General features: G+C 38.8%; 1 protein-coding gene across 1 annotated transcript in view; it reads right to left on the reverse strand.

Annotated features, from left to right (window-relative positions):
* Positions 1 to 14,423, reverse strand: part of LOC115461873 (chondroitin sulfate proteoglycan 4-like) — a 122,248-nt gene that overhangs the window by 77,611 nt on the left and 30,214 nt on the right. Inside the window, exon 3 of the mRNA XM_030191932.1 lies at positions 2,474 to 6,010. Within this exon, the coding sequence (XP_030047792.1) occupies positions 2,474 to 6,010 (3,537 nt within the window). The remainder of the gene's footprint in view (positions 1 to 2,473; positions 6,011 to 14,423) is intronic.

Consider the following 14,423-nt stretch of genomic DNA (forward strand, 5'->3'; position numbering starts at 1 on the left):
CCTTCACCTTCTGGAGGTACATAGCAGCAATGGACCCTCAACTCCCCATCTTCCAGAAATCCAGAGAGGTGCCAATCCCAGATCCTCATCTTTGCTCCTCTCCCACTAGTTCAAACGAAGACTGCTCCGCTGTTAGCAGCTGCCAGGATCCAGCAGACCTACACTTGGGAGTCCGGGACAAGTATCTCCATGCAGGTCTTCCAGCAGCTGTGGTGCGACTTCAGCTCAGACAATGGGCTCATAAATTATGTCACGAAGCCTTGGCAGACCTGTGCCAACTGTGGCTCGGGAAGCTGACAGTCTCCACCCGCTGCATGTGGCTCAATATGGCTGCCATTCAGACTTTTCCCACAGCCTCTGCTGCCACCAAATTATACCCCTTTCTGACTACTGGCTGCAGAACTCCAAGGTAGGAGCAGGGTGTGTGGACCAGATGTCTCTGGGCATCACAGAAAACAGCAGGAGCTGTTGGGAGCTTGCTATAGCTCCTCCACAGACCAGACACTAGCAACAAAGACACGGTGGTGACTGCAAAGGTAGAGAACCAGCAACTAGGATCATGGATTGCACACATGTACACACAGCAAAAATATTACCACATACACAAAACAATAAGTGGCAAAATGGGCATGCAAAGCAATAGGAAATATACAGACATAACCAGTAATCTCACACACACACATAGAACACATACACAGAAAAGCTACAATCACCAGAATTAGCATAAGTGCTAGACAGGTGTATGTGTAGTAACAACCAAACCTAAAATATCAACTCACTAACATATTCTCCCTGCAATTTGACACACATGCACCATCACACCGATACACACAGGCCATGTAAAGAGCATACATTTGCAACCTTATTTCCAGACACAAAGAAGGGGGAAAACCTTTAATTATTCATATATCTGAACCCTGCACCACAGAAAAATGGGGAAAGAAGTGGATGGCAAAAAAGAATGTCATCATAAATTTGAATTTGGGAAACTCATGAAAAACTGACTTAAATAAAATTATTATATACATTAAATAAGATCTCTCATGCAAAAATTGCTATAATTATTTGTCAGAATTCAATATATGCAAAAGAACCTTACCAAAGTGTACTAAAATGCAGGGTTTTCAAACGTACTATAGCAATAGGATGAGTACATTTTCTCATCTAATGGACCTGGGAGCCAGGGAAGACAGCAGAAACATCTTTGGCACTGATCAGAGTATGGCTGCAGGAGGGAAGAGTGGATGAAGGAAGCAGAAATGTCTTCCAAGCATAGGAAACAGGAGGCTTAAAGAGAGAGAGACGGGGAAAGCAGAAGAGACTTGAGGGTCGTGCGCGGGGACAGAGAGGAAAGTGAGTGGGAGTAAGAGGAGAGAGAGTGAGATGCTGTAGGAAGGGAAGAAGAATGCAAGGTGGAAAGAAAATGAGGGGATGTTTGAAGAAGAGGGAGCAGACAGGATGACCAGATATGGATGAGAGGAGACAAAAGAGCTGTAGGAAGGACTGAGAGAGAGAGCGCTCCACCTGAGTGGAGTTGAATTAGAGCAGGGGTAGGCAACTCCAGTCCACAAGAGCCGCAGGCAGGTCAGGTTTTCAGGATATCCACAATGAATATGCAGGAGATAGATTTGCAAGCACTGCCTCCATGGTATGCAAATCTATCTCTTGCATATTCATTGTGGATATCCTGAAAACCTGACCTGCCTGTGGCTCTCGAGGACCGGAGTTGCCTACCCCTGAATTAGAGTGTACTCACTGGGGAAGAAATGCTATGTAGTCATGCCACTCCCTCTCCAAAACAAAGGAAGGAATACTTGGTGGGTATATTTTCACCCTGATGAGCATGCTAGGTTTCTGACTAGAGACAGCACAACATTTTCATACAAATTCTGATCCTTGCACAGAGTGCATTTTATACAGATTTACCCTTATAGTTACATTCTCCAGTATTCCCTACAGTCCACTATGTCCCTTGAGATCTTCTTATGCAAATTTATTGGCTATCCCCCCTCTGTCAAGACCAGGAATGAATTAGTAGTCGTCATTCAGCTTTTAGCTTTTTGACCTCCACATTGTGGATTGCTTTACCTACTGATATCCATTCTGAAAGGCTTTCCCTGATGCTTAGTTAAATTCTAGGTCAAGTCTTGCATCAATTGTTAGGGAGTGCTCCCTTCCCACCTCATCCTTTTGCATTTTGGTATTTGCATCTCATTGTTTTTTGGAAACTTATTGTTGTGCTATGCATAATCCCAACCATCTATTTCATTCCCATTGTCTCATCTTAACATCCTTCCTCCCTCTTGTCTGTTAGTAAATAATCTCTTATTGTAAACTGCAAATGTCATCAGTTTTCCCATTTGAATCACACTACATAAAAGTTATTTGAATAAATAAATGGATAAAACTGACACCTACATCTGTTGAGTCTCTTAGGAATGAAGGTGAGAACATAAAATAATATTCAACTAACCTGTAGTTTCCCTTTGCTAATTTTAACAGGCTTTCCTTCTTCCACAAGAAGACTGCTATTGTGCAAAACTCTTGGTGGACGCTGATGGCTTTCCAAGTAAATACGAACATTAATCACCGCATCCGTGTGGATATTCTTCACCCTAACAGTGAAGCTGAAGTTATCAGAAAGGTTGTTACCATCATCATGTTTATAAACTACGTGTCCATTTGCCACATCATGATGAGTGAATGAACCCACGGTCATATTATTTACACATAACATTCCATATTTTGGGGGCAAAAGCACATTATATATAATATCATTATCACTTGCAATGTCTTCGTTTGTGGTAACACTAAAGTTGGCTGCTGTTATGACTTTCCCTTTCCCTTTCTGTACTAGTAATCCAGTATTATTTACTACTGTGACGTAAGGATCCGCAGCACTAACTTCCAGAAGTGAAGATGTATAGTGTTTGCCATCCGTTACAAACAATACAAAACGTCCATAATCTGCCCCATGATGTAGAAATAAGACTCGCTTTTGCTCAAGATCCTCTTGACGGAACTGATAGAGTTTGTTTGTCGTATCGTTTACTAGGACCAAATCTCCATTTGGTATGCCTCGTCTTGTATACAACAGCTGTCCGTCATCAAAATTGGAGTCAGGATCATGGTAGCAAAGATCTGTTGATGTCAACAGTCTCCGACTATTCTTAACTACATGAAATACCTTATCTACTACCCGTACTGGCTTTTCATCATTCTTCAGTTCTATGGAAACATTAAATTTTATCTCTGCTGACAGAGGCTCGGGCTCAATATCATTGTCTCTAGTGTAAGCAACGACAAGGAATTCGTCATGCACGCTTTCTGAGTCATCATGGACATACATGAGGCGTTCCCCAACTATATCGTGATCCGGAAAAGCAGTGATATTATCATTGCTAACCAGTGAATCTGAGAAATTAATGAGTTTCAATGTGCCATGTTGTGGGCTTTCTGTAACATTATAATGAAATGTTCTGTTGTTAAGAGTTTGCACAAATAGCTCTGCTTTGGTTATTAGTTTTCCTTCTCCTTCAATTATGGATAAGCCATTGTTTGTCAAAATAATGCTGTTGGGATTTGCTTTAACATTTATCTTGAAGTTGTAAGTCCTCGATACAACATATTTTGTAACAAGTGAAAAGCTGAAAAAATCCTGGAAGTTTTCATGGGGCTTATCAATTAATTCATATTCTACTTTTTGGTCAGTGACATCTTTCTGGCTAAAGGTTGAATTTTTCTTTAGCACTTTATTAACAAAAAGAATTCTTCCTCTATTGGGTGGGGAAACCAATCTGAACAGAAGGTCTTTCGCAGGTATCATTATGTCTTCCACAACAGCCAGTAGAAGATCTGAATTCAGTGGTTTCTTTTTCACTCTTTCAATGTTTAGAGGAAGATTTTTCAATATTTTGTATTTCAGCCATTTGACTAATATTGGAAATACAAGCTCTTCACTGTTTTGACTTCCAATGTGGATTTTAAAATTAAAGAAATCAGTAACATTTTTACCCTGAATTTCTTTGAATGTACTCATGTACCTTATACGATCATGCTCAAGAGAACGTTGAGAAAAAGAATTTATTTCTTTCCACTCACTACCAGAATGCCGCCTTTGAATTACACCAAATTTGGGTGGATCAGTGATGATATATTGAATTTCCACATCTTGGTTGACAGCATTAGTTTGAACAGACAAGTTGTTGGAGGTGATCAATACTTCATGACCCTGCAGTACTTCCACACTCGTCATGACCACTTTATAATCCATTGGTACAGCCATGACACGTAATACCACTGTGTTACTGACCTTCTTGCCATCACTTGCTCTTAACACAATTCTAGAGTTCTTGAACCCATTGTGAACATAAAAAATATTTCCTTGTCTTAAATCTGAATTGGAAAAAGTAGTAACGGTCTTTCCAGGATCCTTAGAATTTTCTAAAAATCCAGCATCTGTGTTAGGGTTACCAAGAACTGAAAAACTAAGTTGTTTAGAGTCTGTATCAATATCAGTAACTGAAACCATATCAGTAGTAAGACGCTTCTTAGTGTTCTCCAGTAAAACAAAAAGGTTTCCTTCAGGAAGAGCAAGTTCAGGAGCATCATTTGTCGGCATAATTGTAATATTAAATGTATGTTGCTCACTTCCTTGCAGATAATGAGGCATCTGTTTCGTACTGCTGGTATAAATGGAAAAAGTGAAATGATCACTCATGTTTTCAGATCCATCATGCACATATAGAACTCTTCCATGCCACAGATCAAGCAGCGAGAATGTGTTCTTCTGTACTCCATCTTCAACTTCTAATTTTAAGTTACCATGTCTTGGTTGTTTAAGTATCTTAAATACAACCTGGGACTGACGAATCCCCAATTGCTTATATTCTAAATTTAATTTAATATGTTTAGATTCTAGAGGAGCACTCCCACCTTCTGGAAGCACCAAATTCATCATGATTAGAAAATGGTCACTAGAATCCTTCCTCTCTGATATGACTGATGGAGGAATAGCAGGTGCTACTGCTACAACAGATATTTTTTCAGTTACTGCTGCTTGATTCATACTGACTGGTTTCTGTGTCTTGCAGCCAGGTGAAATATCTTTTGTAACTACCACATTCTTTAATCCTTTGTTTACTGAGTTGACTTTCATGTCCGTTATGCAACCCTTAAAGGACCCACCTCTGGCATTCTTTCCAGATAATGAGGACAGACCCAACTTGATTAGTTCCACTCGTGTGCTATCATCTACACCACCTACAAAAAATGGCCCTTTAAGATGTAGTATCTTGACATGTGAAGACAGCGAGGTCTTCACAGTTTCATCATCTACAGTCAGCTGCAAATGTCTTGGAGTGAACTCGAGTCTGACAAAATGCCATCTGTTGTCATTAACTGGACTGAGGGAAGAAAGGTGTGTTTTACTTCTACTTTTTCCAACATGAGCTTTAATGAGTCCATCTTCTAGTTCCATGGCAATGATATCCCCTGCCCTTCCTGAACTGTAAAGAAGCAAGCCTCGTGAAGCTGTGGTCTGCACCATACACTCCCACATCCCTTCTTCCTGAGCATTCCATGGAGGAAAAGCAATATAGGATCTGGCGCTAAAGAAACTGATGGGTTCATCCTCACTAACAAAGAATTCATCACTGCACCCTGCAGACACTTCATGAACAATTTTAGATTTGAGATGTGATCTCAGGGGTACCAAAACCTCGTGTTGATTAAATATAACATCATCTATGCATCCTCTGAAGGAGGCAGGTACCCCTTGAAGGTAAGGAACATCAAGGCCACTGCTTCCACCAACGTAGAGTCCATGTTTGATATTTAATTCCTGTAGCACTCCTGGGACTTTTCTGCTAGCTTTAAAGTGCTGGTCTACAGTCAGAGTTACACTGTCATCTTCATGGTGCAGTTCAACTATGTGCCATGCCAAATCATTCAAATGAGATCGTCCTTCAGTGTGTAGTACTTGCTCCTCATCTCCAAATTTCACTTTCACCTGAGACAAAGAGAATTTTTATTAGTCAACATTATTGTGATATGAAAAAGTCTAGTAAAACAGGGAAAAAAAATCTATTAATAAAAAAGGGGGAAAATCTATTTCAGTACTGAAGCATGATTATACTCCTTACAAATGAATTTATAAACCTAGTCACAGCCTGATGTCAGGATATTTAAAAAAGATTTTTAAAGCATCCCCGGGACGGAAAGGACAACATCTGCTCCTCCAGTCTGCAGAGTCTATAATTGCATTCCCTACTGTGAAAGTTAATATAGCCAACATTTTACAATGTAAAGAAGACTATTCCCACCTAGATTTAATCTTAGGGGACAATCTGTAAGCTGCATTAAAACTGTCTTGTATATAAAAACAATATCAAAAGCCCTACTGAAGTCCAGGTGTGTTACATGCACTAACCCACTAGCTTTGTTACCTTACCTAAAGTGCTGGTTTGTAAATCCAAGTTGTTTAGAATTCTGTACCCAGTTGTTTCAAGGTATTACACTATTTTTTTTTTAGTAAAGATTACATAATCTTACCCACAATAAGTAACTCTTCCTCCTTGATTACCTAATGTGTTCTCACTCGTGAACGTTAACACACTACCACTCTGTATCTGTCATACCGGAATTGGTGATCGCCATCACGGTACTATGCAAGCCACATTGCGCCTGCAAATAGGTGGAAAAATGTGGGCTACAAATGCAACAAATAAATAAATAAGTTAAATTTACAAATCTGTAGTTCTCTATTGCCCCCTTGTTCCCAGTTTTGAATGAGACTACCTCTGCTCTCTCCTAGGTCCCCGAAATCTCCTCTGTTTCCAAAGACAGATTCAAAAAAGCTGTGAGAGATACAGTCAGCACTTCCTTGAGTTTTGGTGTCGACTCAGTCAGGTCCCATTTAATCTGATTTCTCAGAATGGGAATGAAATGATTGCAAACTCATTTACAAAATAGGAAGTACTTCATATGCGACGCAAAGCGCTGTAAGACCGCTAACGCCTCTTCTTACCTTGATCTAAGTGCACTGGTCGTAATGATTTAAATTCTGCTTGCCTTGTTCCGAATATAAGGCCTATACTGACCTAGATTGCCAAACCCCAACATTCTAATCACACAATTTAACGTGCATATTAACACTGATATGAACATCAGTAAAATACTCCTAAGCATTTACTGCCTCACCCTACTCCTATACGCACCTACAACTCTAGACACAGACAACAATAGCCTCACAATTCTCAAACCACAAACAAATCACAAACACAACATGTATACCCAAAAAGACAATGAAGACCATGAAAAACCTAACATCCTCGAACCCCATCAAAGATTGGGAAAGAAAGAACGTTCTAAACCATCACATCAAGGAGAAAGACAACTAATAAATATTACTCCAAACCCGAATCCAAAAGAACACCACCAACGAATACAAATAGGCTACACTAATGCCAGATCAGTAATCAAGAAAACCACAACACTGACCGACTGCATCACGGATGACCACCTTGACCTCCTACTCATTAGCGAAACCTGGATCCATGATTCCAAAGACCCAATAATCTTAGAATTATGTCCACCAGGATACAAAATTACCTATTGGACTAGAGAAGGAAAAAGAGGAGGAGGCATAGCAATAATCTATAAATCAAAATTCACAGTTACTACAACAGCAGAATCCATCCTACCCCAACTTGAAATAGCCTCAGTTAGAATTAACCACCCCGATCTACTTGATCAATTAAACCTAATCATTTTCTACAGGCCCCCGGGCAATTGGCAAGTATCACAAACACACTTTATGGACTTCATATCAAACACTTGCGTGTCCTCCCAGAACCTTCTCATAGCAGGGGACATTAACCTTCACCTTGAAGACATTAACATAAAGAATGTAAACGAATGCAAGGAATTCATCCAACTATTGGAGCTCCACTGGCCTAACATGCAACCTACCCACAAAAAAGGACACACAGACATCATAACTCACAAATTTTCATCAGAGCCCATCTTCACTATCACAGATACAAAATGGACAGCTACACCATGGTCAGACCACTACAAAGCACATACCTCCCTCTACTGAAAAAGAAAAGGGTCACAACAAAAACAAGAAAAAAGAACCTATACCAGAAGAGGTAAAATAGACCCACTAACTTTCTGGAAAGAACTTTACACTGACGAATGGGTAACTCCTACAAAATCACCCCAATTTCTACAAGAGTGGGACAACAGATGCACAGCAATACTAGACAGTATAGCACCGCTCCAAACTAGATCCTCAAAAAGAAAAAACTCAATCCCATGGTTTAACGAAGAACTGAAAGCCTTAAAAACACAGGTCAAAAGACTGGAAAGAATATGGAGCAAAAAAAAAAAAGACGAACTCACTCTTAACGACTGGAAACAGTTGCAAAGAAAATACAAATATAAAATCAGACAAACCAAAAAAATGTACTACAAAACCATAATAGGACCAAACTACAAGGATACACATAAGCTCTTCTCACTCGTGAACAAACTCCTAAACACTACACCGGTTACCTCTAACAACACAGACACCCCATCCGCAACCAGCTTAGCGAAATATTTTAACGAAAAAATTATAAAACTCAGGCGCATGATACCTTCCAATACTACCAACTATACAAGCATCCTTGAATGCCTAGATCCAAAACTGGGGGAATACCCAGCAGATCGTTCATGGACCAACTTCGACATAATCTCAGTAGATGAACTCTCACAATGGCTTAAAAAATATGGCAAGTCTCAATGCAAACTAGACATTTGCCCTGTTAGCCTAATAAGAGCCGCCCCCAAACAATTCAAGAAAGACCTTACGGACCAAGTAAACCACAGACTCCAAAACGGTTTATTCCCCTCGAATAAAGGAAACATCCTACTCACTCCTCTGCCAAAAGACGTTAAGAAAAGCACAATGGACCTAACGAATTATCGACCAGTTGCATCTATTCCGCTCATAACCAAAATAATGGAGGGCATAGTTACGAAACAATTCACTGATTATCTAACTAAACACTCAATTCTACATGAGTCACAATCAGGATTTTGATCAAATCACAGCACCGAAACTTTACTAGTAGCGGCAATGAACTCATTAAAAAAAAACAATTGCAACTGGAAAGAACATACTCGTAAACATAGTAACATAGTAGATGACAGCAGAAAAAGACCTGCATGGTCCATCCAGTCTGCCCAAGACAAACTCATATGTGTATACAATTTGACATGTCAAGCGCCTTCGACATGGTGGATCATGGAATACTACTTCATATACTAGAATACTTCGGAGTTGGAGGCCCAGTCCTCAAATGGTTCGAGGGATTCCTCACCACCAGATCCTACCAAGTAATAACAGACGCCGAAAGATCACCTCCTTGGACACCAGAATGCGGAGTTCCTCAAGGATCCCCCCTCTCACCAACCATCTTCAACCTAATGATGACACCTCTAGCCAAACTATTAGCCGATCAAAACCTTAACCCTTACATATATGCAGACGATGTCACGATTTACATCCCGTTTAAACACAATCTAAACGAAATCACCAACGAGATCAACCAAAGCTTCAGAACCATGCATAGCTGGGCAGATTCATTCCAGCTAAAACTCAATGTCTAGTACTCACTTCACAATACAACACATACAATTACTCTACTATAACTACACCATACTGCACCCTCCCTATATCAGAAAACCTGAAGATTCTTGGAGTTACCTTCGACCGAAACCTCACTCTCGATACCCACGTGAAGAACACGACAAAAAATATGTTCTACTCGATGTGGAAACTCAAAAGAGTTAAGCCTTTCTTCCCGAGAAACATTTTCCATACCTTGGTACAATCTATGGTAATTAGTCACCTGGACTACTGTAATACTCTGTACGCTGGCTGCAAAGAACAAACTATTAAGAAACTCCAAACAGCCCAAAATACCACAGCCAGACTCATATTTGGAAAGACCAAATACGAAAGTGCGAAACCCTTAAGAGAGAAACTTCACTGGCTTCCACTCAAGGAACGTATCGAATTCAAGATCTGCACAATCGTACACAAGATCATCCACACAGATGCTCCACTATACATGTTTAACCTTGTGGACCTACCGCCCAGAAATGCCAAGAGATCAGCCCACTGAATTTCCCCAGTTGTAAAGGACTTAAATATAAGCAGGCATACGCCTCTACCTTCTCCTATAGAAGTACACAGATATGGAATGGGTTACCCCCACCCCTAAAAACCATGGATAATCTAAGTAACTTTCGCAAATCTCTGAAGACACATCTCTTCAATAGAGCCTACAAAAAGAACCCTTAAAGACACAAATTGACCTCCTAAACTATCCTAACACCATATTCTCCAAATCCTCATCCATCTTCAACTTACCATCGATTGTATCCATTATCCTGTCATGACTTTGTCATAACAACACTCTGTAAGCCACAATGAGCCTGCAAATAGGTGGGAAAATGTGGGGTACAAATGCAATAAATAATAATAAATAATAATAATAGAGTTTGCAATCATTTCATTCCCAGTTATCCCTCTGTATCCACCTTCCCCTTCTTTGCTACAGACTAAGCAAAAAGCAGTTTAAGAATTCTGCTTTCTTCTGGCACCTTCCTTGCTATTTCCACTTTCTCCTTTTTTTCTTAACTATTGCCATAAAAACTGCAAAACTAAATATGGTTCTAAATTCACAGACATTATGAATTCATGAGCTATGATTAGCCCAGCAAACACAACTTGGCTCCTTTTTGCACTCTAATTATATCAAAAAGTGAAGGCGGAGACTGAAATCTCAACTAAAGGCATGGAAATGTTTTTCTATGAGATAAGAGCAGCAAAAAGAGTAAGGAAAAACCTGAGAAAGTTAATTTGGAGGTAGTTTGGGACACCACTGACAAACTGGAAGATTTTTTGCATAATAGGCTTGATAAATTTACTGTTGGCCACGACATGTTGCAGTCTGAAGTGACATTTATAAGGAGAGACTTTAGATCAACAAGGAATTATTGTAAAGAAAATTGAGGAAGAATTGAAAACTATGAAAGAGGGTCAAGCTCTATTATATAAGGATAAACTTGTAACTCATCAGAAACTTGAAGCTCTGAAGAACTATGAGCAGTGTCTTAATCTAATATGTTTAAATTTTCCCAAGTCTCCAGTTTTTATACCAATTGCCATGTTCAAGACATTTCTGATGGAGGTCTTACAAATCCCAAGAGATTCTCTGTCGCCACTAGAGAGAGTATATTATGTGGACTGGTATGGAAGTGATGAACAAGGAGATAGAAGGGAGGGCACACACATGATAATTTTGATCTATCTGGACTTCTATAGGGATCTGAGCCTGTATTTCATCAACCATCTTAACTGTCTCCTTTACTTTGGAACCACATGAAAACTGGGTCTTTAGATTATATTTTTGATATAAATACATAAGGTTTCTGGGTCACATGGCTTCAATATTTCCTGACCTTTGTAGAGCCATACAGCTGAAGCAGAAGGCTTTTTTGGTCCTCAAGCTTCAGCTTGTGAAACTTGGAGGATCGCTTTTTGCTTCAGTTTCTATGTAAATGTTTTGTAATAATTGGAGCACAAACATATTTTTACAGACCATGACCAATTTAAGAATTTTCTTGATGCTAGGTCTCAATCACTCCTTCATCTAATATGACTTATAGTGTCACTTCAATATTTAGCTGAAATGTTTGACAAATTTGTGTTTTCTAATTTAAAATTACTGTAGCTATATTATTATTATTACACTTGTATCCCGCACTTTCCCACTCAAAGCAGGTTCAATGCGGCTTACATAGTAATTTTCTTATTGCTCCTCCCCTACTCCTACCCTCTAGTTTTCTTTATTTTTGGATTATGTTTAATATTTCTCACAATGTAAGATTGCAATATTTAAGTTGGAATAATTTTTGCTGTTCTTTTCAGTTTGTGGGGCATATTTGTCCTGTTGTCAAGATATCTTGATAATTATTGTTAAAATTATAAATGTTCTTCTATACAGTCATACGGATATCCCTTCTCTTCAAATCTTCTGACCATTTCCTTTGATCTTAATTCATAAGTAGCCTGTTCAGTACACAGCCTTCTGAGTCTAAGAAACTGGCTATAGGGCAGATTAGATGTCAAATAAAAGGAACAGCGATGGGATCAACCATGGTTTCTTCAGCTGCAAATCTGTACACGGCATGGTTTTAAGAAAAAATTCTTACAGTCACATATATATAAGAAACATGTACTATTATGGAAAAGATATACAGATAATGTATTCATTATATGGCAAGGGTCAGAAGAACTACTGGAACAATTTTATAGCTGGTTGAATCAGTTAGACCCCAATATCAGGTTTCAAATGCATCATAGTAAAGATTGTATACCATTTCTTGATATTAATATAAGCTTTAAAAGAGGAACATTTATAACGGACATATAAAGAAAACCAACAGATTTGAATAAGCTTCTTGACTATCAAAGTTGTCATAGTAGATCACTGAAGTCTAATCTGTCCTATAGTCAGCTTCTTACACACAAAAAGCCATGTACTAAACAGGCTACTTATGAGTTAAGATCAAAGGAAATGGTCAGAAGATTTGACGAGAAGGGATATCCGTATGACTGTATAGACCGTTGTTTACAGCGAGCAGCACATAAAAAAGAGCAGAACTTCTAAAAAATAAAAAGAAGGAAGTGATAGGGGGGCCTATTTTAAATAATGTGGTGAATAAACTATTTTTCTCATCATTGCCATTGGCGATTCGCATCTTTTTCTATTCCATGCTGGATCTTGAGAATCGCCTGCTTATTTGTTTTCTTGGACCAGCAGTGCAAAATGATATATACATTCACAAAGATGAGAAAGTCACAAGACACTCCAGGGGAAAGTAAGAGATGGAGTGAGGAGTAAGGAAAATTGGCAAAAATGTGACTTTGTCAGTGTTTTTGTGCTGAGTTTTCATTTTTTAAAGAATTGCATTTTTGTTCTGCAGTTTTGAAAACAACTGAAAATTAATAGCCCTTCATTTCAGTGTATTCCTACTCATGTGCAACTGTCTGCCAGTGAAGGAAACTTATCTGAACTTCATCTAAACTGTGAACTGCTTAAGAACATAAGAATAGCTAAACTGGGTGAGACCAATGGTCCATCTATCCCAGTATCCTGTAAACCCAAATAGTAGCAACATTTCATGCTACCAATCACAGAGCAAGCAGCGGCTTCCCCCATGTCTCTCTCAATAGCAGACTATGGACTTTTCTCCAGGAACTTGTCCAAACCTTTTTTATACCCAGATACGCTAACTGCTGTTACTATATCTTCCGGCAAAGGAGTTCCAGAGGTTAACTATTCATTGAGTGAAAAAATATTTCCTCCTATTTTGTTTAAAAGTATTTCTATGTAACTTCATTGACTGTCTCCTAGTCTTTGTACTTTTTGAAAAGTAAAAAAAAAAAATCAATTCACCACTCCTCATTCTACACTACTCAGGATTTTGTAGACCTCAATCATATCCCCCCCACCCCTCAGCCGTCTCTTTTCCAAGCTGAAGTGCCCTAACCTCTTAGGGTCCCCTCCCACCATCGCACATGGGCAATGTAGCACAGTTCATCGATGATTGGTCTTAAATATAAATAAGAAATGCTGAATGGCCCAGATGTACTGCTTACATTAAACAAAACAAACCTGCACACAATGTCCTAGTAACTAAGGAGCCCTTCCACTAAAGTGAATGCCACATAGCCCACAGGTATAAAATAGGATGCGCAGCATTTAGTTTGCACTAATGTCCATTAGCACGTGATGAGCTTTAGTAAAGGGATCCTCTAAGTGACTTTGAGGAGAGGGAAAAAAAGACAACAGTCGCTATGTCATTGCAAAAATTCAGTCACTGATCTTGCAAAAACTTTTTATCACTTCATTTATATTTTAAAAAAGATCATTTTTTCCAATATTAAAAAAAAACAAAACACTTTTTAATTCTCACAACCAATGAGCTTATTCTAAAATTAATTCTTCATGGTGTAAATCCTTACTTTTACAAAATGTTGCTTTCTCAACCACTTCTATTTTTTTTATCTTTTCCATATACACAAAATGACACCACAAGCTTACATAAGACACTACTTGAGCTCAGAATCAACCAATCTCTTCATTGGAAACAAATCACATGACACAGTCTAACCATCTTATTGATACTTTCATTTAAATCAATCATAAAAAAATTCATGCCATTCTATGTTCACATTTAATCCATTTGGTTCCATGCTTTTTAATTTGAAAATTAATTTTTGTTCTTATTGTTCCAACCCTAAGTCTCTGTTCCCATCCCTTTCTACTAGGGAAATGCTAAAATAAAGCATTTCAGTGATT

Source organism: Microcaecilia unicolor, chromosome 2 (assembly GCF_901765095.1).
Source record: "Microcaecilia unicolor chromosome 2, aMicUni1.1, whole genome shotgun sequence".
Taxonomy (NCBI): domain Eukaryota; kingdom Metazoa; phylum Chordata; class Amphibia; order Gymnophiona; family Siphonopidae; genus Microcaecilia; species Microcaecilia unicolor.